This window comes from Phoca vitulina, unplaced genomic scaffold (assembly GCF_004348235.1).
Source record: "Phoca vitulina isolate PV1807 unplaced genomic scaffold, GSC_HSeal_1.0 scaffold54, whole genome shotgun sequence".
Lineage (NCBI taxonomy): Eukaryota > Metazoa > Chordata > Mammalia > Carnivora > Phocidae > Phoca > Phoca vitulina.
This window is the reverse complement of record NW_022589757.1, coordinates 9,355,905-9,380,546: the sequence shown is the minus strand read 5'-3', so window position 1 is coordinate 9,380,546 and position 24,642 is coordinate 9,355,905. Positions and strand designations below refer to the sequence as shown.

Here is a 24,642-nt window from a genome sequence, read left to right as displayed (position 1 = left end):
GTAATCGTTTAATCAACTTGCCTTGTACAAAGCATTTGCTCATACAAATGGCCAACAGACACATGAAAACATGCTCAACATTACTTGGCATCAAGGATTCAAATCAAAACCACAGTGAGATACTGCCTAGCACCAGTCAGAATGGCTAAAATTAACAACTCAGGAAACGACAGATGTTGGCGAGGGTGCGGAGAAAAGGGAACCCTCACACACTGTTGGTGGGAATGCAGGCTGGTGCAGCCACTCTGGAAAACAGTGTGGAGGTACCTCAAAAATTTAAAAGTAGAGCTACTCTGTGACCCAGAAATTGCACAAATAAGTTTTACCCAAAGGATACAAGCATAGTGATCCGAAGGGACAACTGCACCCCAATGTTTATAGCGGCAATGTCCACAATAGCCAAACTATGGAAAGAGCTCAGGTGTCCATCAACAGATGAATGGATAAAGAAGATGTGGTATATATATACAATGCAGTATTACTCAGCCATCAGAAAGGATGAAATCTTGACATTTGCAATGACATGGATTGAACTAGAGATTTTATGCTAAGCAAATAAGTCAATCAGAGAAAGATAATTATCATATGATTTCATTCATATGTGGAATTCAAGGAACAAAACAGAGGAGCATAGAGGAAGGGAGGGAAAAATAAAACAGGAAAAAATCAGAGAGGGAGACAAGCCATTAGAGACTCTTAATCATAAGAAACAAACTAAAGGTTGCTGGAGGAGAGGGGGTGAAGGGATGTGGTGACTGGGTGATGGGCATTAAGGAGTGCATGTGATGTAATGAGCACTGGGTGTTATATGCAACGGATGAATCACTGAACTCCTCTGAAACTAATAATACACTATATGTTAATTAATTGAATTTGAATAAAATTAAATTAAATTAAAAAAAATAAATATAAACCAAACCATTTGCTCAACAATAGTGATCATATTGTGCATGTCTATCTCTCCTAAGGAGGTTGGCATATTGATAGAAGATCCTGAGTGCCTAAATCCAAAGAATAAATACCAAGTTTATTGGTTAACATAAAAATAATAATAGGCATTATTTTATAGAGCATTTGCCGAATGCCAGGTGCTATGGTAAGACTGATAAATGTATTATCTTGTTTAATACTATTACCCTCATTTTATGAATGAAGCACAAAGCTCTAGTAATTTTTTCAAGGCCATATAGCTGATAAGTGACAGAATTGTAATTCAGTTAAAATCAAATCTACCTGACTCAAGAGCCAAGTTCTCAGTCATAGAGACTCCTTTGTATTGTGCATTTACTATGATACGGGAACAATTGCCATTTTTGCCATTATTTTCTTTGCTCTATCACATATTGTGAATTTGTTTTTTTCTCATATCTGTCCCTGATTCCATTTCCTCTTTTATTTCACTGAGTATGCAAATAACAAGTTGTGTAAAATTGTCTTCTGATTCTTCAGATTCACGAGGTCAAACACTTTCTGGAGGAAGGCTTTGTTTAGTTCATGATTTTATTTCTCCTTTTTAAACAACATTTTATACCTTTTCAACCATATTATATGATTTCTTATTGCGGTGTATTTGACATACAATAGTATTTTAGTTTCAGGTGTACAACATGGTGATACAACATTTATATACATTATAGGGGCACCTGGGTGGTTCAGTCATTAAGCGTCTGCCTTTGGCTCAGGTCATGATCTCAGGGGCCTGGGATCGAGCCCCGCATCAGGCTCCCTGCTCCGCCAGAAGCCTGCTTCTCCCTCTCCCACTCCTCCTGCTTGTGTTCCCTCTCTCGCTGTGTCTCTCTCTGCCAAATAAATAAATAAAATCTTTAAAAAAAAAGAACCACTTAAAAAAAAACATTTATATACATTATAAAGTAATCACAGCCATAAATCTAGTTACATCTGTCACCATACAAAGCTGTTACTTTCTTAACTATATTTCCTATGCTGTACACGGTATCCCCACATCTTATTTATTTTAGAACTAGAAGTTTATACCTTTTAATCCTCTTTCCCTGTTTTGCCCATCCTCCTCCCTCCCTCCCTTCCTTCTGGCAGCCACTGTCAGATTATTCTCTGTATTTATGAGTCTTTTTCTGTTTTTTTTTTTTTTTTTGGCTGTTGTTCATTTGTTTTGTTTTTCAGATTCCACATATGCTGTCTTTCTCTGTCTTATTTACTTCACTTAGCATAATAACCTCTATGTCCATCTATGTTGTTGCAATTGGCAAGATTTCATTCTTTTTTATGGCTGAGTAGTATTCGTGTGTGTGTGTGTGTGTGTGTGTGTGTGTGTCTCACATATTCTTTATTCATTCATTTATCAATGGACACTTAGGTCAACTCCATATCTTGAGTATGTAAAAAGTGCTGCAATGAACATGGAGTGCATATATCTTTTTGAATTAGTGTTTTCATTTTCTTTGGGTAAGTACCCAGAATTGGAATTGCTGCACCGTAAGGTAGCTCTATTTTTAATTTTTGAGGAACCCCCATACTGTTTTCCACAGTGGTTGCACCCAGTTTGCATTCTTACCAACAGTGCACTGGGTTCCCTTTTTTCCACATCCTCACTAACACTTGTTATTTCTTGTCTTTTTGGTAATTGTCATTCTGACAGGTGTGAGGTGATCTCTCATTGTGGTTTTGATTTGCATTTTCCTGGTAATTAGTGATGTTGAGCATCTTTTTTGTGTGTCTGTTGGCCATCTGTATGTCTTCTTTGAAGAAAAGTCTCTTTAGATTCTCTTCCCATTTTTAAATTGAATTGTTTGGTTTTTTGATATTAAGTTGTTTGAGTTCTTTATATGTTTCGGATGTGAAACCCTTATCAATTATGTCATTTGCAAATATCTTCTCTTATTCAGTGGGTTGTCTGTTGATGGTTTCCTTTCCTGTCACAAAAGCTTCTTATTTTTATGTAATCTCATGTGTTTATTTTTACTTTTTTGTCCTTGCCTTAGGAGACACTTGGAGTTTATTGTTTTATATGATGTAAGGAAGTGGTCCAGTGCCGTTCTTTTGCATGTAATTGTCCAATCTTCACAACACCACTTATTGAAGAGACTGTCTTTTCTCCATAGCATTGGTTCCTCTTTATTACGAAGCATTTCTTTTCCATACTATTTAGTTTCTAAGTTTGACTTGTTGATCTTCATTGCCAACTGTCATTCACAAATTCAAAAGAGAGTTTTAAGTAGTCATCTTACTTATTGAAGCTTCTTAGGACAAGGCCACAGTAGCAGGCCACATGGAGTGGTAACCCTGAGCTCACACCAGGTGGGCCACTAGGATTTCCTTAGCTAGGATGGGGTACACAGGTCCCAAATCCCATTTCTGAAGCATAGTTATGCATAGATATTCCCTCCACAATGCATCTGCACGTCAAGGTTAGGCAATTTAGAGGAGAAAGCCAGACGATGGCAAAGTCTTACTCAGTTGTGGGGCAGGATGGAGCCTTTGTGTCACTGTTGCAATTACTGAAAAAACATTAAATTATAGCAAGGCATGGAAGACAAGGAGGTTGCTGACATTGCCACTTACTCCATGATCTTCCCAGAATTCCTGCAGCCTGAGTCTCCAATTATGGGATTTTCTGAAACTGAAATAGCCCAGGGAGGATAGAGAGCTTTTAGAAAGAAGCATCCCTGTGATCACATCACAGCTGTGGCCACTTGGCCTAAACAGCGCCCCATGGCGCCGTCGTGGGTAAACACTCAACTTATCCTTCGCTGCTGCTGCGGCAGCTCTTGACCTGTGCAGCTTTGTACTCAGGTCGCTTACGCTATGTGGCTGTTTCAGAAGCATTCGTGGCTCCATAGAAAGACCCAGAGGAATGTACAGTGACTCCTCTTTTAGCCAAAAGAGGTCTCAGAAACCTGCAGGGTGACATGGAACGAACACAGGCTTTGAAGCCAGGCTTCGTGACCTCGAGTTTAGATGTGGATCCAACATTTACCTGCTCCGTAGTCCTGGACGAGGCAACTAGCTTGTTTACGCTTTAATTTATCATCTGTAAAGTGTCACTGACAGCCTATAATCAAGATACCAGTTTCTCCATTAGACGAAGGTGCGTGGGCCTGGGACTTAGGTCTTGCTCATTACTCTATCCTGCCATGCCGAGTACAGCCGGTAAGGACTAGGTGCTCAGTAAATGTTTATTAAGTTAATAAGGATCTCTATAATAAGAATAAAAAAAAAAAACCTGTGGGATTTTTGTTAGACTTGTATTAAATCTATAGATCAGTTTTAGGAGTACTATATTTTTATGATTCATAAACATAATATATCATTTTATTTAGGTTTTCCATAACATTTTCAATAAAGTTTTATAATTTTTACTCTAAAGGCATTGCACACATTTTGTTAAATTCATCCCTAAGTATCTGAAATTTTTATAATACTGTAAAAGCCTTTTAATAAAAACATCACATTTTCTAATTCTTTATGTGGATGCTTAGAATGGCAACCTAGCTTTGTATATTGTGTCTTTATTGAGCCACATTTTGAAGGGTTTTTTTTTTTCCATTAGCTCTAATAGTTTATCTGTAGATGCACTGAGGTTTTCTACTCAGATAATAGTATGTTTGCAAATAAAGAGCATTTTATTTCTTACTCTCCAATCCTTGTATCTTTTCTTTTTTTCTTTTATTCTTTACTGCCTTGTCTAAGACATCTGGTACAACATTAAATAGAAGTGAAAATAGCAGGATGTGATCTTATTAGTGATCTTAAAGGGAATGTTTACAGTGTTTCCCACCAAGTATAATGTTTGCTGTAGGTTTACTTTGTAGATATCATTTATCACATTATGGAAGTTCCCTATCATTCTAATTTTTTTTAAATGAATGAATGTTAAATTTCATTGAACAATTTTTTGTGTATTGAAATAACATTTTTTCTTCTTTAATCTGTTGATATGGAGAACTATATAACTGATTTTCTAATGTTAAACCAATTTTGCATTCCTGGAATAAATCCCAATTGGTCATGGTGCATTATGCAACCTCTTTATTATTTACATAGGTCAAGTAGGGAAAATTGAACTCCGAAAAGTTGAGCCACTTGCCCAAGGCCACATGGCCCAAGTTTTTTTTTCAAAAGCAGATTACAAAAACTTTGAAGTTCTGAGCAATTTAAACCTGTAAGACATGGATTGAAACTAAAAGGTGTTTAGAGGTTACCAGCAGACCATCCCATTCAGAAAGAACCACTCTGCCCCTTGGACAAGGCACGTAGAACTAAACTTCATTGCAGCACTGCTCTCTGGGACCCTGAGGTTCTAGTCATTGTCATACAGGGTCCGCATCATCTCTCTTTTTTTTTTTTTTTTTTTGAGATATTTATTTATTTTTTTAAGAGAGAGAGAGAGAGAGTGCGAGAGCTGGGGGAAGGGAGAGGGAGACAAACAGACTCCCCACTGAGCAGGGAGCCCAACACAGGGCTCAATTCCAGGACCCTGAGATCATGACCTGAGCCAAAATCAAGAGTCAGGTGCTTAATTGACTGAGCCACCCCGGCGCACCCCCATCATCTCTTAAGCGCATCCTTAGGGAGGCTATTAAAACTGGGTAGGGGAATTCCCTCCTATTAGAAGCCAGGATCATAGAACTATTTGAGGATTAAAAAATCAAACTTGAGGGGTGCCTGGGTGGCTCAGTCGGTTAAGCATCTGCCTTCAGCTCAGGTCTTGATCTCAGGGTCCTGGGATCGAGCCCCGCCTTGGGCTCTCTGCTCAGCGGGAAGTCTGCTTCTCCCTCTCCCTCTATGTTCTCTCATGCTCTCTCTCTCTCAAGTAAATAAAATATTTTAAAAAATCAAACTTGATTTGATTACTTCCAGTTAAGTGACCTTATGCAGTTGCTGTTTTTCCATTTCCTTATGTTACCATCTATTTTATATCACAGAGTATAAATATATTTCATTCAATGACCCATTTTGATTATCAAAGGATTTGGATATCGAGTGTTGTTCCACAATACATAGGGAGTTTTTATATGATTCATGTTCACATGTTTACCAGAATACCCCTCTTGAAGTTTAACAGATTTCTAGCAATTAAGTCTCCAGCACACCAAGGAATGAAACGCCTTTGTTTTCTAAAAACGAGTCACTTTACCAATCCTGCCGAAGGCAGTCAGGCCAAAGTTGAACAGCTAGAGAAGAAGCAGCCACAAAACCCAGGGGGCAGTCCACAGTTGTGTCGTAGACTCCTATCTATTCATGCATTTTTCACCTTTGTTGAACCAGCCACCTTTCGTGCCTCACTGCTCGAGTCTGTACCAAAGTCCCCCAGCTTGTGAGTGGCAGGAGGTGACGTCTAAGGCATCTTTATGCAGTGTCCTCATTTTTTAAATTACTTCTTCAAAACATTACATATCTGGTAAGCTCGACAGTAATCTAAGTCACAGAATTTACAAAAATGAGATTGTTGTTGTTGTTGTGTACCGGCTTGGCCAAGTTTCTTGAAACTGACAAAGCTGAGTGCCGGAGCAGGAGTTGGGGATGGCGCACTCTCAGACACTGCAAGAGCTCATATTTATAATTTTATCTGGAGGATAATGAAATAATATCTGTCAACATTTCAGGTGCACATGTGTTACCAAACCCAAGTACAGCTGGCTGCCCATTGCCTGAAAGGCCCTTACTCAAGAGATGAGGTTTTGATTGGAAAGGAGTTTGAGCTTTATGCAGGAGGCCAGCCACCTGGGGAGAAGGCAGGCTCTTGTCCAAAACTCAACTCCCAAGCTTCTGCCTGGCCCAGGGTTTTTTGAGTTTTGGTTTATTTTTTTTTTAATTTAATTTTATTTAAATTCAATTAATTAGCATACAGTATATTATTAGTTTCAGAGGTAGAGTTCAGTGATTCATCTGTTGCATATAACACCCAGTGCTCATTACATCACATGCCCTCCTTAATGCCCATCCCCAGTTACCCCATCCCCCCACCCGCTCCTCTCTAGCAACCCTCAGTTTTTTCCCTATATTTCAGAGTCTCTTATGGTTTGTCTCCCTCTCTGATTTCATCTTATTTTATTTTTCCCTCACTTTCCCTATGATCCTCTGCTTTGTTTCATAATTCCACATATGAGTGAAATCAAATAATAATTATCTTTTGCTGATTGACTTATTTCACTTAGCATAATCCCCTCTAGTTCTATCTATGTCACTGCAAATGCTAAGATTTCATTCTTTTTGATGGCTGAGTAATATTCCATTGTGTATATATGCCACATCTTCTTTGTCCATTCATCTGTCGATGGACATCTGGGCTCTTTCCATAGTTTGGCTATTGTGGACATTGCTGCTATAAACATTGGGGTTCAGGTGCTTCTTTGAATCACTATGTTTGTATCCTTTGGGTAAATAACTAGTAGCACAATTGCTGGGTCGTAGGGTAGCTCTATTTTCAACTTTTTGAGGAACCTCCATACTATTTTCCAGAATGGCTGCACCAGCTTGTATTCCCACCAACAGTGTTAGAGGGTTCCCCTTTCTCTGCATCCTTGCTAACATTTTTTATTTCCTGTCTTGTTAATTTTAGCCATTCTAAGTGGTGTGAGGTGGTATCTCATTGTGGTTTTGATTTGTATTTCCCTGATGCTGAGTGATGTTGAGCACTTTTTCATGTGTCTGTTGGCCATTTGTGTGTCTTCTTTGGAGAGACATCTGTTCATGTCTTCTGCACATTCCTTAACTGGATTATTTGTTTTTTGGGTGTTGAGTTTGATAATTCTTTGTAGATTTTGGATACTAGCCCTTTATCTGATAAGACATTTGCAAATATCTTCTCCCATTCTGTAGGTTGTCTTTTGGCTTTTGTTGACTGCTCGAAAACCCAAAAGACTCCACCCAAAATTGCTAGATCTCATACAGGAATTCAACAAAGTAGGAGGATATAAAATCAATGCACAGAAATCAGTTGCATTTCTATACACTAATAATGAGACAGAAGAAAGAGAAATTAAGGGATCTATCCCATTTACAATTATACCAAAAACCATAAGATACCTAGGAATAAACCTAACCAAAGAAGCAAAGGATCTGTACTCTGAAAATTAGGGAACACTTACGAAAGAAATTGAGGAAGACAAAAAGAAATGGGAAAACATTCCATGCTCATGGGTTGGAAGAGCAAATATTGTTAATATGTCTATGTTACCCAGAGCGATCTACACATTCAATGTAACCCCTATCAAAATACCATCAGCATTTTTCACAGAGCTGGAACAAACAATCCTAAAATTTGTATGGAACCAGAAAAGACCCTGAATAGCCAGAGGAACTTTGAAAAAGAAAAGCAAAGCTGGTGGCATCACAATTCCGGACTTCAAGCTCTATCACAAAGCTGTCATCATCAAGACAGTATGGTACTGGCACAAAAACAGACACATAGATCAATGAAACAGAATAGACAACCCAAAAATGGACCCTCAATTCTATGGTCAACGAATCTTCGACAAAGCAGGAAAGAATATCCAATGGAAAAAAAGACAGTCTCTTCAACAAATGGTGTTGGGAAAACTGGACAGCCACATGCAGAAGAACGAAACTGGACCTTTTTCTTACACCACGCACAAAAATAAACTCAAAATGGATGAAAGTTATGTGAGACAGGAATCAATCAAAATCCTAGGGGAGAACACAGGCCGCAATTTCTTCGACTTCGGCTGCAGCAAGTTCTTGCTAGACACATCTCCAGAGGCAAAGGAAACAAAGGCAAAAATGAACTATTGGGACTTCATCAAGATAAAAAGCTTCTGCACAGCAGAGGAAACAGTTGGCCCAGGGGACTTTACAGGTGTTTAGGGTAGTTCATCAGCACAGGGAGTGCAATGACTGCGACACTTCTTGATCTTGTGCAGACTCGATGCTACCAGCTACAAATATTATCTCAGTGCTCGGGGGTTGCGAGAGGGTCTGGTTCTTGCTTCTGGTGTGTAGGAGTATTCTCTTGTTTCTGCAAAGGAGGGCAAGATCTATAGATGCACAAAGAGAGGTTAGTAATATCATTTGTGTGACCTAAAAAAGAAAAACATTTTGCTAAAAAAAACTGCTGGGCTAATTAGAAAGCTGACATGGCTTCAGACACACGTCGTTCCCTCTGCAGCCTGAGAACGTTCAGGTTCTTCACTCCTCAGGCCAGTGGTCTGCAAATCTCAGAGAAGGCAAATTAGTCTGGTCCAGATCAAGGGCCTTAGGTCAGCAGGTAAGGAGTGCATCATCTGGGAGCAAGTTAACCCTTGAGACCTGCCAAAGTGCTGTACCATACGCTTCAGCCCTAATAAATCCACCTGTAGTAGTTTTCCTAGAGAAATTATAGGAAAAATAGAGGCAAAGATAAATATCTTGGGATGTCTTGCAGTGTTGTTTTTGATAACAAGAAATTACAAACAGCAAGAATTTCTTTAGGAAAGTGTTTTAAATAACAGTGCAATTTCAAAAAAGTTTATTACTTTCTTTTCATCATCATGTACAAAGGTGTTTATTTTTCTTTAAGCTTCTCATCATATAAATATTTTAAGCACAAATGGACACTAAATGTGTGATTTTTTAATTTTTTTTAAAGATCCTAACATAACATAGTAAAACAATATTGGTCTTCCAAGTTTTATTAATTTCAATTTTGTATAGCATATCAAGGCAGTTCTGTTCGTGTGCCTTATTTCTTTAAAGAGCTGCTTCAGTGTATAATTTGAATAAATACATCTATATTCTGTGAATTATCCTAAAAGTTTTAAAAAGAATGACCTCATAGTTCTTTTTTTTTTTTTTTTTTTAGATTTTATTTATTCATTTGACACATAGAGAGAGAGTGAGAGAGAGCACAGCAGGGGGAGTGGGAGAGGGAGAAGCAGACTCCCCACTGAGCAGGGAGCCTGATGTGGGGCTCAATCCCTGGACCCTGGGATTAGGACCTGAGCCGAAGGCAGACGCTTAACTGACTGAGCCACCCAGGTGGCCCCACCCTGTAATTTTTTTAAATAAAAGGTCAATTATAGTAAACAAACAAACAAAAACAAACAGCAAGATTTTCATTGGTATGGGATATTTTATTTTATTTTATTTTATTTTTTTAATTTTTTTTTATTGTTATGTTAATCCCCATACATTACATCATTAGTTTTAGATATAGTGTTCCATGATTCATTGTTTGTGCATAACACCCAGTGCTCCATGCAGAACGTGCCCTCCTCAATACCCATCACCAGGCTAACCCATCCTCCCAACCCCCTCCCCTCTAGAACCCTCAGTTTGTTTTTCAGAGTCCATCGTCTCTCATGGTTCTTCTCCCCCTCCGATTTCCCCCCCTTCATTCTTCCCCTCCTGCTACATTCTTCTTCTTCTTTTTTTCTTTCTTAACATATATTGCATTATTTGTTTCAGAGGTACAGATCTGAGATTCAACAGTCTTGCACAATTCACAGCGCTTACCAGAACACATACCCTCCCCAGTGTCCATCACCCAGTCACCCCATCCCTCCCACCCCACCCCCCACTCCAGCAACCCTCAGTTTGTTTCCTGAGATTAAGAATTCCTCATATCAGTGAGGTCATATGATACATGTCTTTCTCTGTTTGACTTATTTCGCTCAGCATAATACCCTCCAGTTCCATCCACGTCGTTGCAAATGGCAAGATCTTATTCCTTTTGATGGCTGCATAATATTCCATTGTATATATATACCACATCTTCTTTAGCCATTCATCTGTTGATGGACATCTTGGCTCTTTCCACAGTTTGGCTATTGTGGACATTGCTGCTATAAACATCGGGGTGCACGTAGGGTATGGGATATTTTAAATAAGTTATGCTGCATTATAAAATAGAATATTATGCAATGTATGGGGATTAACATAACAATAAAAAAAATTAAAAAAAAACTAATTTAATAAAAAATTACTGACAAAAAAAAATAAAAAAATAAAATAGAATATTACGCAACCCTTATAAAGGCTGCCGTAGAACTATGTTAACGTGAAAAGATGTCTTTAATATACAGTTTAGTTTTGAAAACTAATATACAAAAATAAAGCTTCAATCTATTTCTGCTGAAAATTTATTTGTGAATATATGAATTTAAAAATGCTGAAAGCCTACCAACATGTTAATAGCAGTTGTCTTTGGTGGATATGATGGATGGCTTTTGCTTCTTCTTTTTGCCTTTCTGTATGGCACAGATCTCTTATAAGAGAATATATTAATTTTATGTTTTCATTTTAGCAAAAGACTATTTTCTTATGGAGATTTATTTTTATTAATTACATTGACAGACGAGCTACAAAATCTTAGTTTTATTGTCATAACAAAGAGTGAAACAACAAACTAGCCATCAAAAGAGATTATTAAGCATAGCTTAAGTACAAAAAATGGTCACCCAAATCACAATCTCAAATGACGCCTTTTCCTGTCTCTTAATTGTTAAAAGGAAAGTAAATCCCTAAGGGGCTATTATACCTTTTGGTAAGACAATTCCCTTTTATCAGGAGCCAGAATCATAGAATTATTTGAGGATTAAAACTTTGGACTTGATTTGATTACTTCCAGCCAAGCCACTTTACACAGCTGGTATTTTTCCGATTCTTTATTTTATTCTAATTTATTGTTTAATGTCATAGCTGGAGTTTACATGTGTTTCAATAAATTACCCATTTTGATAACCAAGATATTTACAAGGAAAGGAAGTAATTTGTAGGTATATACATCAATTTTGAAACAGTTCAAAATTACCTATCCACTTGCAGGACTCACGCCTGCGAGAGGTGCAATTAAAGTTGCCCTTGTTGTATTCAAGCCTGGAGAATCTGCATCCTCTGAGTGAGTATCCCCTTGGTCCAACTGCACAAGCAAACTTCTCAGTCCCAACTTCAGGACAGAAATAATGCTCAGGAAGCCATTCCAAAAGTACACCTCCAAATCAATCTGAAAAAAAAAAAATCTAGTATTTCTTCAGTTCTATTATGTTTTTGTTTAAACAGAAAGTTGTGTAATGGGTAAGGCAGTGGGGGTGGGAGAGGACCGGCTCAGATGCAGGGAATCTGATATGACTTGCATTAATTTTTAGTGAGTATACTGAGAGTCAGAGGACACAAAAACAACTAAGGCATGGTTCCTGCACTAGAGAAGCTTACGGGTCAAGGACTTCAAGGACTCGAAGAGCCCCCACCCTAAACCCTTTGCTAAATTTTCCTTTCAGAATGAAGTAGATGCGGGACGCCTGGGTGGCTCAGTCAGTTAAGCATCTGCCTTCAGTTCAAGTCATGATCCCGGGGTCCTGGGATCCAGCCCCGCATCTGGCTCCCTGCTGGTAGGGAGTCTCCCTCTCCCCTTACTCCTCCCCTCCTGCTCGTGCTCTCTCTCTCTCAAATAAATAAATAAAATCTAAAAAACAGAAAGAAAGAATGAAGTAGTTGGTGTTTTCCTTTTCTGATATTCATCCTGACCCTCCTATGCGGTAAGCCAGGCCGACCAAGAAAGAGTATAGGCTCCTCTCCGGTGTCCCAGCCTGTCCTCCCACTGTCCAGTGGCTTCCTCTCCCTTTCAAAGCCCATCCTCTCTTACTCTTTGCCTTGACCTTGGCTGTGGCTTCAGGGTTTTGGCTCTCAGATCTCCTTAAGGTCCAGACCTGCCCATCTGACTCCTCCCAGGGCCTCCCTCATTTAGTTCCTGGAGACTCCACCTTAAGCTTTAACTGGCCCAGACCCTGCCCCGTTATAGAGTTTGGACCCTTCCTGCCAGTATGTGGCAAGGATCTCAAAGGAGGTCATACATTTTTGACTCTGAATTTAGGAATTTAGGGGACAATATCAAAGAAGAGGGGGAAGAAGGTTTTACATTCACCAGACTCATGAGAAATGTATTATAGTTGAAAATAATACTTAAAAAAAAAGTATATGTGCAGTGTGTGTCTGTGTTGGGAGGAATGGTAGAATACTTAATCTGAAATCGCTCAACTTCTTTCTTTTTTTTTTTTTTTGAGACAGAGTGAGTGAGCACGAGCAGGGGGAAGGAGCTGAGGAAGAGGGGGATAGCCAATCCCAAGCAGGCTCCACACTCAGTGCTCTGTGCTCAGCCTGATGAGGGACTCAATCCCATGACCCCAAGATCATGACCTGAGCTGAAATCAAGAGTTGGATGCTTAACTGACTGAGCCACCCAGGGACCCCTGAAATTGCTCAATTTCTAAAACCTAATAAATATTAGCATTTTCAGAAATAATAGAATTGGCTATCTAGGAAGATTCATAGCTATACGGGATGCTGTGAGACGTCCTCTAGACTGGTGTGGTTGGGGCAGAAAGCACAAGATGCACCTCCTGTCTAGCCCGGGTTCTCAGCTAGCTCACTGCCTCGCTGCACTCTGGCCACCTCCTTGCCTGTATGAACATGCATACTCTCATGTCATCATCTCTCCTTTCTTTGCATGTGGCTTACATCTCCAACTAGACTGACAACTCCTAGAGGCAGCATTCTGTGCAGACTCAGCAAACTGACTTTAATATCTGTGTCAAGTCCCAAGTCCTAGAACAATGTCCCACTCATAACAGCCAGTCAGTAAATTGTTGGTGATAATGTTGTTACATAGATAAATGCCTGACTGAGAGGTCTTATTGTATAATTCTCTTAGTTCTCAATTGAAAAAAAATTTAACTGGAGGAGCACTTTTCTGAACCACAGGAGGTGTCTCTGAATGCCAAATTAGTATTTTTAATTCTATATTTGGTTGTCCTGCCTCTAGAATGCTAGAGGTGTTGGTAACTGTGAGGTTTTTATTAGTCTCAATAGCAGTTCGGGTCATCAAACCACCTTTACTGGATAAAATTTTGTTGTTTTTTTTTTAAAGATTTTATTTATTTATTTATATGAGAGAGAGAGAATGAGAGAGAGCATATGAGAGGGGTTAGGGTCAGAGGGAGAAGCAGACTCCCTGCCGAGCAGGGAGCCCGATGCGGGCCTCGATCCAGGGACTCCAGGATCATGACCTGAGCTGAAGGCAGTCACTCAACCAACTGAGCCACCCAGGCGCCCTGGATAAAATTTTGTAATGAAAATATATTATGTATATTTCTCCCAGTTTGGTATCTATTTGCCATTTCAGAGATGTATCTCCCCAAAAATGAATGACTTCAGAGAGCAGGCATGCATTGTATTATAGTTGTGTATTAGTTATGTAATTGCCATTACAGGTAACACTCCCCTGCATGCATCAAAAGAAAGCAAGTTATGTGATGCAAAGATCAGCAGCTCTTTAATCTTTTATTATACTTGATCTTGGGAAAAAGCAAAGCAGGTCAACTAGGAACACTGCAGGAAACTGTAGGAACTCTGAACTGCATAATCTTAGTCTGAAAGATTGGATGGAGGCTCACCTGTTCTCCAATGTTTTTAACAGCAATGCCCACAATAGCCAAACTATGGAAAGAGCCTAGATGTCCATCGACAGATGAATGGATAAAGAAGATGTGGTGTATATATACAATGGAATATTACTCAGCCATCAAAATGAAATCTTGCCATTTGCAATGATGTGTATGGAACTAGAGGGTATTATGCTAAGCAAAATAAGTCAGTCAGAGAAAAACAAATACCATATGATTTCACTCATATGTGGAATTTAGGAAACAAAACAAATGAACATAGGGGAAGGGAAGGAAAAATAAAATAAGATAAAAACAGAGAGGGAGGTAAACCATAAGAGACTCTTTAACTATAGGAAACAAATAGGGTTGCTGGAGGGGTGAGGGTGGGGGGATGGGGTAACTGAGTGATGGACATTAAGGAGGGCACGTGATGTAATGAGCACTGGGTGTTATATGCAGCTGATGAACCACTAAGTTCTACCTCTGAAACTAATAATACACTATATGTTAATTAATTGAATTTAAATAAAAATTAAAAAAAGAAATTAGCCTGTTCTACTTCCCACCCAATCTTGCCATTTTTCCTCTGAATTGAATTGGAGCATTTTTATGTTTGCCTCACATTTCCAGACAAAAAATACATTCCCCAGCAAATTGACAACAACTTCCTTTTGTGATCAAGGCAATTTTAACCCAAGCAGGCTCAGTAACAGCAGACCCTGACCTGAGACATGACCTCGTGTCCTGACACGGAAGTGAGAAGTAATTTGATTCAGTGTCACTCTTGATCCATCTTTCAGTACCAGAGATTTTGAGCATAGAATACCCACCAGACTGCCAAGAGGAGAGGGTCAGAAGAACCTCTTCTTCCCTCCCAGGAAGCACTTTATACTGAGTTTAATTTTAAAAAAAAACAAAAACAAAAACAAAAAAACCCCACCACACTAGAGTTTAGTGTAGTATTATTTCACTACTAGACTTGAATTTGAATCTCATCCTTTTCTTTTGTCAGCTCTGTAATCTTGAGCAAGGTATTTAACCCCCCAAGTCTCTATTTCCTTTTCAATAAAATGCCAATCATAATAATCTCTGAGTAGATGGACCAACTATGTAGATGGAATCTGCCTCATAAAGCCGTTGTGAGGATTAAGTGAGATACAGATATTTAAATGCTTCTCATAAAGTCTGGACTAAGAATAAGTGTTCAGCAATCTTAGCTCATAAATCTAACAATATCTCTGCTTCATTTCCTCAGTGACTTTTAAATATTCTATTCATGGTGTTCATTTATAGACAGGTCACCGTTTGATTATGATTCTAGTGTTCTTATGTGGGTGATAACCTCTCTGTGGTTATCACAGCCTTCTGGTAATCAAAGGGCCCCAGAAACAATATGCTTTGGGGAGAATAAAAATGCTTTTAATGTGAGATACCACTTCATAATTCATCTGCTGAGTTTAGAGTATTTTCTGTGTGTACATGTCCAGCCGCTGAGCTTGCACAAAGGAATCCCACTTCTTCCACTCACCTGAAGAGACGTAGGCTCCAAGCACCTCTTCTAACCACTCTCCATTGCCCCCAGCAGGTCCTTCGTTAGTTAGCTGTCCTCTCAGGTGGCTCCTGCAGGAATGGGTGCATATGCTGGCTCCCCCACTGTGTTTATAATGATCTGTTTCTGTGCCTGTCTGTCCGTTGGTCTTTGAGCTCCTTCAGGATGGGGACTGTGTCTTATTCACTTAGATGATAGTGCAGCGCACATCCTCATGAAAATCTATAAGATGAATAAATGAACCCCCAGGGTGGGACTGAGAGGGCATAAACATGGTAATGTGGAATTTGTCCTGAGAATCCAATTGCTATTTAAGGTTATGTGTGTGGACATGTTTACTGTCTGAGACCTTTGCCCAGATGACTGATTTCACTGCCTTTCCTTCCCTTTCAAAAACTGGAGAGCACAGATAGAGAAAGGAAATGCTTAATCATAACACCACAGACCAATTTAAATAGAGTTTCAAGCAGAAGATTTAGAAGCTCGAGAGACTTGTGTGTGATATCTTCCAAAAGCTGTATGGGGAGGGTTGACATCTTTGTTCATGACTGTGTCAGCCAACAGGGGAGGGTCAGACACTTCAGGAGAATAAGCCACAAGGGATCCCTTTATCTGGTAAGTTGTTTTTCTTCTCCCATTTCCCCCTTTCTGGGAAGTTTTGATAAAGTCCATTTAAGCCATGGGAAGAGTTAACTTTATCTTTCATTGTTCATCTTTACGTTGTATGTGTATTTCTACTTAGATGTACTTATATATTGCAGGGGTAATTGTAACTACAGCAGAAATATATTTTAAAGCATCACAAAGGTTTATGATATATCATCAAACAAAACAAAAAAAGCATGGTACTGAGTGTATAATGGGATTCTAATTCCATTCCAATTCCACGGTATTAGGGGAGATCTTTTTCCCCTTCTCTGTACTTTTCTGAATTTTCTTGTCTTTTTCTTTCTTTTCTAATTAACAATGAACATATTATATTAACAATAAGGGGGAGGAGCTATATGTTCTTTTTAAAGTTCTAGCCTTTCATCTTCCAGCCTGTTATGTAGAAAGTTCCCTAGTGTTCTCTGAGTAGAGGTACCAGCTGTAGAGGAGTAATGAACTGCCTTCTATTTCACAGGATGACAGGTGGTGCACGTGCTGACAGCCATAACATGGCCTGAGACTGGGCACGGTCCAGGTGCTCCCTACCTGTCCAGCCTCCCTTACCACCCTCCAGCCACTGTGGCTGTCCAGAGGCTCCCAGGCTGCTCTAAGCTTTCACCGACCTAGAATGTTCTCCCTACCTGATGTAGTAATGCTTATTCGAAGTACGACCTCAGCTCTGAAGTCACTGTCCCTGGGAGCCTTCCTCAGGTCAAGTTCCCATCATATCTTTTCACTGTAACACATTTTTTTCTTTCTGCATTTATTCGTGTGATTTTTATTTAATATCTAATGACTCTTCCCTAAAAAAAAAAATAAGTGTGAGGTCCACTAGGGTTTTCCCAAATCTCCAGTGCTAGCATGCTGCCTGGAACATTGGAGGGATGCAAATAATTGTTGCATGTATGAATGCATCTATGATGTAATAGGATAAGTAGAAATCCAAGTGGAGAAGGGAGGGAGCATTTTCATCGTGTCTGCCCAGAGTCATCAATCTAACTAATGAATCACAGGTATTTGTTGAGTGTCTATTTGCCCTCTGCTAGACACAATAGGAGAGGAAGACTAACATAGCAGAGGGGCCCGTAGACGATGAAGAGATGAGAAAACATATGGAACAGATAAATCACACTACCTATTAAACTACATTGACATTATATTGTATTTTTAATGGCCACATAAATAGAAACAATCCAAATTTTCTACATAGACGATATCCATTCAAGCAAATGGTATTCAGGTTTTCAGCCTGAACGGCCTTTCAACAAAGTCAAGTGGTTTCCCCACCATGTTTCTTCCCAGAAATCCTTCTCTACTTCCCTCAGGCTCCCTAAAACTTAACATTATCCAACTTAAAACACATTATCAATAAGGACCTGCAGTCTACAGAGCACCTTCCCTCATACCCATCTGAGAAATGTTTTTAAAAGGAGGCAATGCCAAGAGGGTCTGGAGAGTGAAAATAAGCACAGAGGAAAAGGAGGCAAGTCTCAGGAAAACAAAAGCCCCCATGCACATGCACTCTCTGTGTGCCAGGTACGCTCCAAGCCCTTCCCATATAAATCCATTAATGGTCCTAACACTTCCACGCAGTGACTGTTATCTTTGTTTATTATTGAGATAGCTGAAGGAACTGAGTCCCGAGGAGGGTAGTAAGTTGCCTAGGACACACCGCCGGTGGCTGGCAGAGCCCAGCAGTCCAGCTCCAGGGCCGGGGCTCCCAACCACTGCATCACTCGAGCTGCCCCCCTCTTCTCCCCTCTCAGTATCTGCGTTCCCCTCCTGTTACTCCTTCATTGCCACCTCCCTGCCCAGGCTTTCTACCTCTACATAATTAATCCCTTCCTCTTGGGCCCAAATTCCTCAGTGCAAATGCAGCCCCAAACTCCTTAAATCATCGTTATCTTTGGACTTCTCTCCAGATCCTTCCATCTTATTCCATTTTTAATCTACCCACAAGATGCCTATTTACAAGCTGTAACACTCATGGAGAGAATGAAGAATAACACCCAACACTGCACAACTAGAACCCCAAGAAGATAAACGGGAGGTAGGGTTTTCTGACTTGACACTGAGTACGTGACACTTGATTTGAAGCTGGCTGATAACAACTCTGAGAAGTAAAAACAATGGCTTACTTTGGGTGAGTGCCCACTGTGGGCCAGATATGGTTTCAAGCACTCTCCACGTATTAACTCTTTCAACCACACAACAACCTGTCAGGTGAGTTCTGTCACTGTCATTCTGTTTCACAGTTGGAAAAAAGATAGGCATAGAGAGTTTAGGTCATTTGCCTGATGGTGAGACACACGTGTGGCCAACATGGGACTCAGGCGGCTCAGCCACAGAGCCCAGGCTGAAGAGCACTGAGCCAACACCTCCTACTCCCACACACGAAACTTCCAGTTTACATTTTTTTTTCTGATACAAGAAGCAGAAGCTCTTTTCTAATAATGACCCATGTCTGTTATATTTCATTTCAAACCTTTCCAGCAATCACACCTCCCCCCACCACCCCCCGGCCAGGATTTTCTCAGTGGCTTTTTCCTTTCCTACCTTATTATTTTGTATTATTATTTTTGCTCCCTTGCCTCAGAAGGCTGCTGGAATTGTTAACATTCACTGAGACTTCACAATAACTGGAAAATTTACACTGGGACATTATGATTAAGACAGAGCATATTTTCCAAACGTACGACCTTAAATTGGGGCTGATATCATAATCAGAGGAAACTTGACCCCTGGGGGTGTGGGCACTATTCCTGCGCTGCTCAGCCCGGGATGTCCAGGAGTGATTCACACTTGCCCCTGTCTCCAGACCATCCTCCATGGAAGTAGGTAACCACCTACCCCCCGGTGACCACTGCTACTAAGTATTATCAACCGCTCCTGTATTATCAACATCCAAATTCATGGGAAGGGCTGTGGTGAATTTCTGGAACTTGAATAGGAAGTTGCTTTTCTAAACAGCTTGACACTGAGGGGAGGCAGCAAGACTATAAGAAGTCTGGGTTGGGCAGACGGCAGAGAGGAAGCCGAGGCGCAGAGGAGATGGTAAGTTCCTTTCTCTGTACTCTGGGAACTGGATGAGATGGCGGTGTAGAGGCTGAGTCTGGCAGGTAAAGTGAGGAAGAGCAGTAGTCATGGCACTTTATGTTGAATAGCCCTTTGAAGTGTGAGCATGTCCAAACCTGCGGTCCATTTTGACCCTCTAACATCCTTGGGGGTTGACGTTGCTATTTCCATGTGATGAATGAAGCCCCTGAGTCTTACGGAGACCAGGAGTTTCACCTACGGCCGCACTGCTAGGCTTGACGTTGTCTGGACCTGGACTTCTGTCCCTTGGCTCCCCTGCTGCTGTTTTTCCTTCTGGAGCTTACAGAAACTCTCATGTTGCAGATCTTGGTAAACCCTTGGCCACCTTCTCCAGGATTGCTCTTCTTTCTGGCTTGAAGGCGAGGCTGAGCAGGTGTCCGGGACAACCTGTGATTGAATGTGGTCTCGTCCCAGCCCTCCTAGTTCCCTCTCTGAGCCCTAGGAGTCTGCTGGGACTTATGTGGAGTATCCGCATGGTTTCCATTTCTGCCTTAAGTCTCCATCCTGTTAGTGATTCGGTTTCTTCAACTGTAAAATAAATAAGTTCTAACACTTTACTTTATAGTGTCATTGTGAAGATTAAATAAGATTGCACTGAAAAACATTTAAATCAGAGGCTGGCACGTGGTAGCTGATTAGTAAATGTCAGCTATTATTGTTGTGAAAAAGAAAAAATTTGTGGAGTTTGGGATCCAGGAAAGATACAAGGAAAATTAGGCATTTTTGAACTCGTTAACAGATAAGACACACGGTTTTACTTCTGACTTACCAGGAGTATCTCCCACAGTCCCAGGGTCCAAAATCCTGCAATCTGTAGCTAGCAAGGAATCAGCTCTCTCTGTTTTTGAGCCCTTTTCCATGGGATGCCAGAAGAAAGCAGCATTCATACATGATTCACCCCACCTCTTTACTTTACTATGATACACTTCTCAAATATTTGCAATGGGGATTTTCTGTACTGGGGAGAATAGAGAAGACTGTGAAGAGAACAGGAATGAGTTTGAGTCTGTCGTGAGTTTGAACTCCAATGACATGAGAATGTGGATTGATTTTGTCTCATCTTTTGCATATCATACATCCTCTGTGTTGGTCAACTTACATGGATAAGGAGTTAGTCATCTCTTCCTTCTATTCAGTTTGGGATCCTCCTCTATATCAGAAGTATGTTAACACATTGGATCGTGGGATTCCTTGAGGTTCTAGTGAAAATACAACTCTTCATCCCAGATGAAAATGCAAACATCCCCATAAACACCAAGCTTTCTGGACAAGTACAGTGGGTTCCCCGACCCGCACATGGGTCTTAGGTTAAAAACCCCACTCTATTGCCTCCTGTGCTTTATGCTTAGAAGCTCCTCCATTAGCATCTTGAAACTGGGCTGGAACTCTGCAATCAAGTGCTGAGGACTCCAGCTCTAGAACTGTTTTCAGTATTCCAAAAGTAAGACCTTTTCCTTTGCCTCTGGGCACATTTGGTTCTTGGGATTCAGGAACCTCAACCCTCTGTGTGTAAATTTGGCTTCAAGTTCAGAGTGGCTTCAATTAACCTCTAGGACCTGAGGAAAGAGGCTAAGGTTTATCTGGTGGGGTGTTTTCAATGAGATGAATCTCAGAGAGGGGAGCTCTTGATTGGGAACTTGCAATTAAATTATGCTGATGTTAGTCAGAGTTCTAGTGGTTTAGGGAACAGGTCTGGATTTTCTTCCATTTATACCTTAACCATTTTAGGTCTGAGGCTTTTAGTTCTTACTCTTTCATTACCTGTTTTTCAAAATGAAGCTACCTGGTTCACCTTCTCCGGGGCTGGCCACTGGCTCTTAGAATATGTAGCTTCAGAATCCTGTAAGTGGAAGCTTACTAATCAAATTTTCAAAAATCAGAATGACCTGCTGCATAATGGGCAATACTGAGAAAAGACCCTGGACCAATCCTAGAGAGTAGGCACATGGTGGTTTCATGAATGACATTTATTACATTATCTTTTAGGTGTCTCACTTCTTTGATTGAAAAGCAGACAGAAACTTCATAAAGTCAAATACAAAATGATTCCTTTATATTTGTAGGGATATAGCTCAGTCATGCTCCAATGGACTATTTAAAAATTAGGTATGCTACTTTATTTTTAATGCTAGTATTTCAACCTAAATAATGGTGATTGGTAGTCTAATTTAAATATGTGCTTTGATTCTCAGTGTTAATGTCCTGGGTTCCTGCCTGTCTTTATTTCTAGTTTGCTATTGGCCTAGAGACCTCTTTTTTTTTTTTTCCACTGTGTTTCATTTTCTACCTTTAAGCTGCTGGGGCTACTAACATCAGTGCTCTGCCACCACCACTACTGTTCAGAAACTTCAGGGAAGTATTGTGCAGTTGTGATGCCTTGTGAAACCTGGACTCTGCCACCAGCAATTTGTGTAGTTCTGCCTCCTCCATGACTCTCACATCTACCTCCCTGCTTTGCATTCCCATTGCCCACAGCCCAAGTCAGACCCCCTTTTACTCCCGCTGGGACTAGTACAGTAGCCTCCCCTTTGCACAGCACAACCTCTCTGCAGCTAATTCATCAAAACCGCCATAATCAGGTGCATCTGCTCAGGACGCTTCTCTGTTCAGAGCCCTGACAATTAGATCCCTTCTGCGCACTATTACATCAGACTCACAAGATCTAGTCCCAACCTGATGTAATTTGGGCGGGGGGTTGTTCGGAGCCGGCAGCCACAAAAAAATTCTTGAGACTTTTTCGGTACAAAAGGAGTGTTTTTATTATAGCATGGGGACAGGACCCGTGGGCAGAAAGAGCTGCACTGGGATTGTGAGGAGTGACTGGTGATATAAGATTTTCTATCCTATGGAAGGGAGGGTGATGTTAGGGTTCCAGGAAATTGAGTCTATAGCTTTCTGGAGATTGCTCTTTTATTGTAAATCATTAAGACAGTTGCAAACTGATGGAGACTCCTGTCCTGCATGACTGTGAGCTCTATCAGTTAGCCCTTTGTTTTTCCCTTTCCTTTGTTATTGGACAGCCAGCAATGCCTGAGGAATTTCACACATATCCCGCCTGGGAGGGGGGTAGGTTGCAGGGAGTTAGCTTGTGCTGTGCCCTCAGCTCCCTCATCAAAACTACCTTTTCAATTAACCTCTAGGACCTCCCAGTTTTCGACATCAATCAGACCACATCATTGCCTCTATTAAAACACCCCAGCCTCTGATTCCTCTGCATTTAGAACAAAATCTCATCCCCTTGTTTTAGTTCCTAAAGCCCCGAAGTGATCTGTCACCAGCTTCATGTCATGCTCTTCCACTGCTCATTCTATTCCAGCCACACTGATGCTTCATGTTCTGTGAACACTCCACACTTTGCTGCCACTCAACGCCTTCACATCACTTTTTCCTTCTGTCTTTAATTCTCTTCTTCCTGATTCTCCCTGGCTGGCTTCTTCTGGCCCTTCTGCTTTCAGTTAAAAATTACCTTCTTAGAGAGATCTGCCCTGAGCTCCCTGCCTAAGGGAACCACCCAGTCCCTCTACCACATAACCCCACTTTAATTCCCTACCTAGTGCTTATCACTAGTTTCCAGGTTTCGTGTTTATTTGTTAGGAACTGCTGTGTATTTATTGGCATTTCATTGTCTGTCTTCCTCAATAGATTGTATATTCCACAGGACAGGAATGGTATCTGTTTTTACCATTTTAAGGCCAGTGCCTTGAAGAGTACCTGACACATTGTAGGCATTTGATAAATTAATAGCTACTGAAATAAACAATGGGAAAGAACAGGGAGTAAGGGGGAGCGCCTGTCTTGGTGGGGGCGGTGGGGGGGGAGGGGAGGATTGGTGATAGAGAAGTCTCCTTTCAGGAGGAGATTTTTGGATTTAGAGCTAGGCACACAGAGAAGGAGAGGGTTCTTTGGGCAATAAGGAGAACATGGGGCACATACAGGGCATTCTGGAAACTACAAGATGTTTCGTTATAAATGCATTGTAGAATTGTGTGGGGGTGAATAAACTGAAAGTTAATGGCAGGAGATGAGACTAGACAAAAAGAAGAGGCCACATTTCGAAGGGTCTTACATGTGTCATCTCGAAGAGTTTGTGTTTATTGCTCAAGGAGTAGGAACAGCTGATGGACTTTAAATAGTAAAGTGATATGATCAGGTTTTTGTGTTAGGAATATCTTTCTGACTTCATTATAGAGAAATAATTGAACATGGGTAACTTGAAGATAGTAACTTGAGGAGAGACCAATTAGAAGATGTGCAGAAAGGAAAGAATTATGTACCTTAATGGTAAGTGGAAATCTGGAGAATGACTAAATATCTGGTCAGAAGGTAAAGTCAGTAGGATTTGATGACAGGTTGATGTGAAGGGTTTGGACAAAGGAGAAAGATCCTTGGTCTTTGAACCTCCATGGTCCACCTGATGAAGGACTTCAGGGTCTCAGGCCTCAGGTCAGTGAGACTGTCTGCTAGTAGGAACCTATGCCTATTATATGAGTCCCCTTTGGTGCTAGAGGCTTTCTGAGAGTCACACTCACTCCAGAGGGTTAAATTGAAATTTGCTTTCTCGTTCCCAACTTCTAAGAGCTGCTGCTACTTGATGCCCCTCCAGGCTTTCCTGAAACACACCACCCATTATAAAAATCCTCAATTTCCCCACTTCTCCACATATCCTTCTATCTTACCCGTACGGTGTTAAGAGAGTGAGTCCTACTCATTTGTTCCCTCACACAGGATGTGAGCCATCATGCCCCTTGCTTCTCTCACACGCAAATAGAATGAGACAAAGTACCATGATCATTTTTTTTGTACAACTTTCTTACACTCTTCTACTTAATCATAACATACTTTTAAATTTGATACAATTACTGCTGTAGCCCTTAAATACTGAGCTATAATCATCACATATTTTTTCAGTATTTTCCTACTCAGCACCCACTTCTTACTTTCAGTCATTCCTGTGCCATTGTTCTTATTTATTTGTTCATTCATTCATAAAAT

At 40.5% G+C, this 24,642-nt stretch overlaps 1 protein-coding gene across 2 annotated transcripts in view; it reads left to right on the top strand.

The window, feature by feature from the left end:
* Positions 1 to 16,393: 16,393 nt before the first annotated feature.
* The window catches only part of SELP (selectin P), a 38,981-nt gene continuing 30,732 nt past the window's right edge, over positions 16,394 to 24,642 (top strand). The window contains exon 1 of one of the 2 annotated variants that reach the window (XM_032389400.1): positions 16,394 to 16,521. In XM_032389400.1, coding sequence (XP_032245291.1) covers positions 16,426 to 16,521 — 96 coding nt within the window. In that variant the 5' untranslated portion in view covers positions 16,394 to 16,425. Of the gene's footprint in view, positions 16,522 to 19,530; positions 19,609 to 24,642 lie in introns of those variants that run through there. The other variant, XM_032389401.1, reaches the window with a different exon arrangement.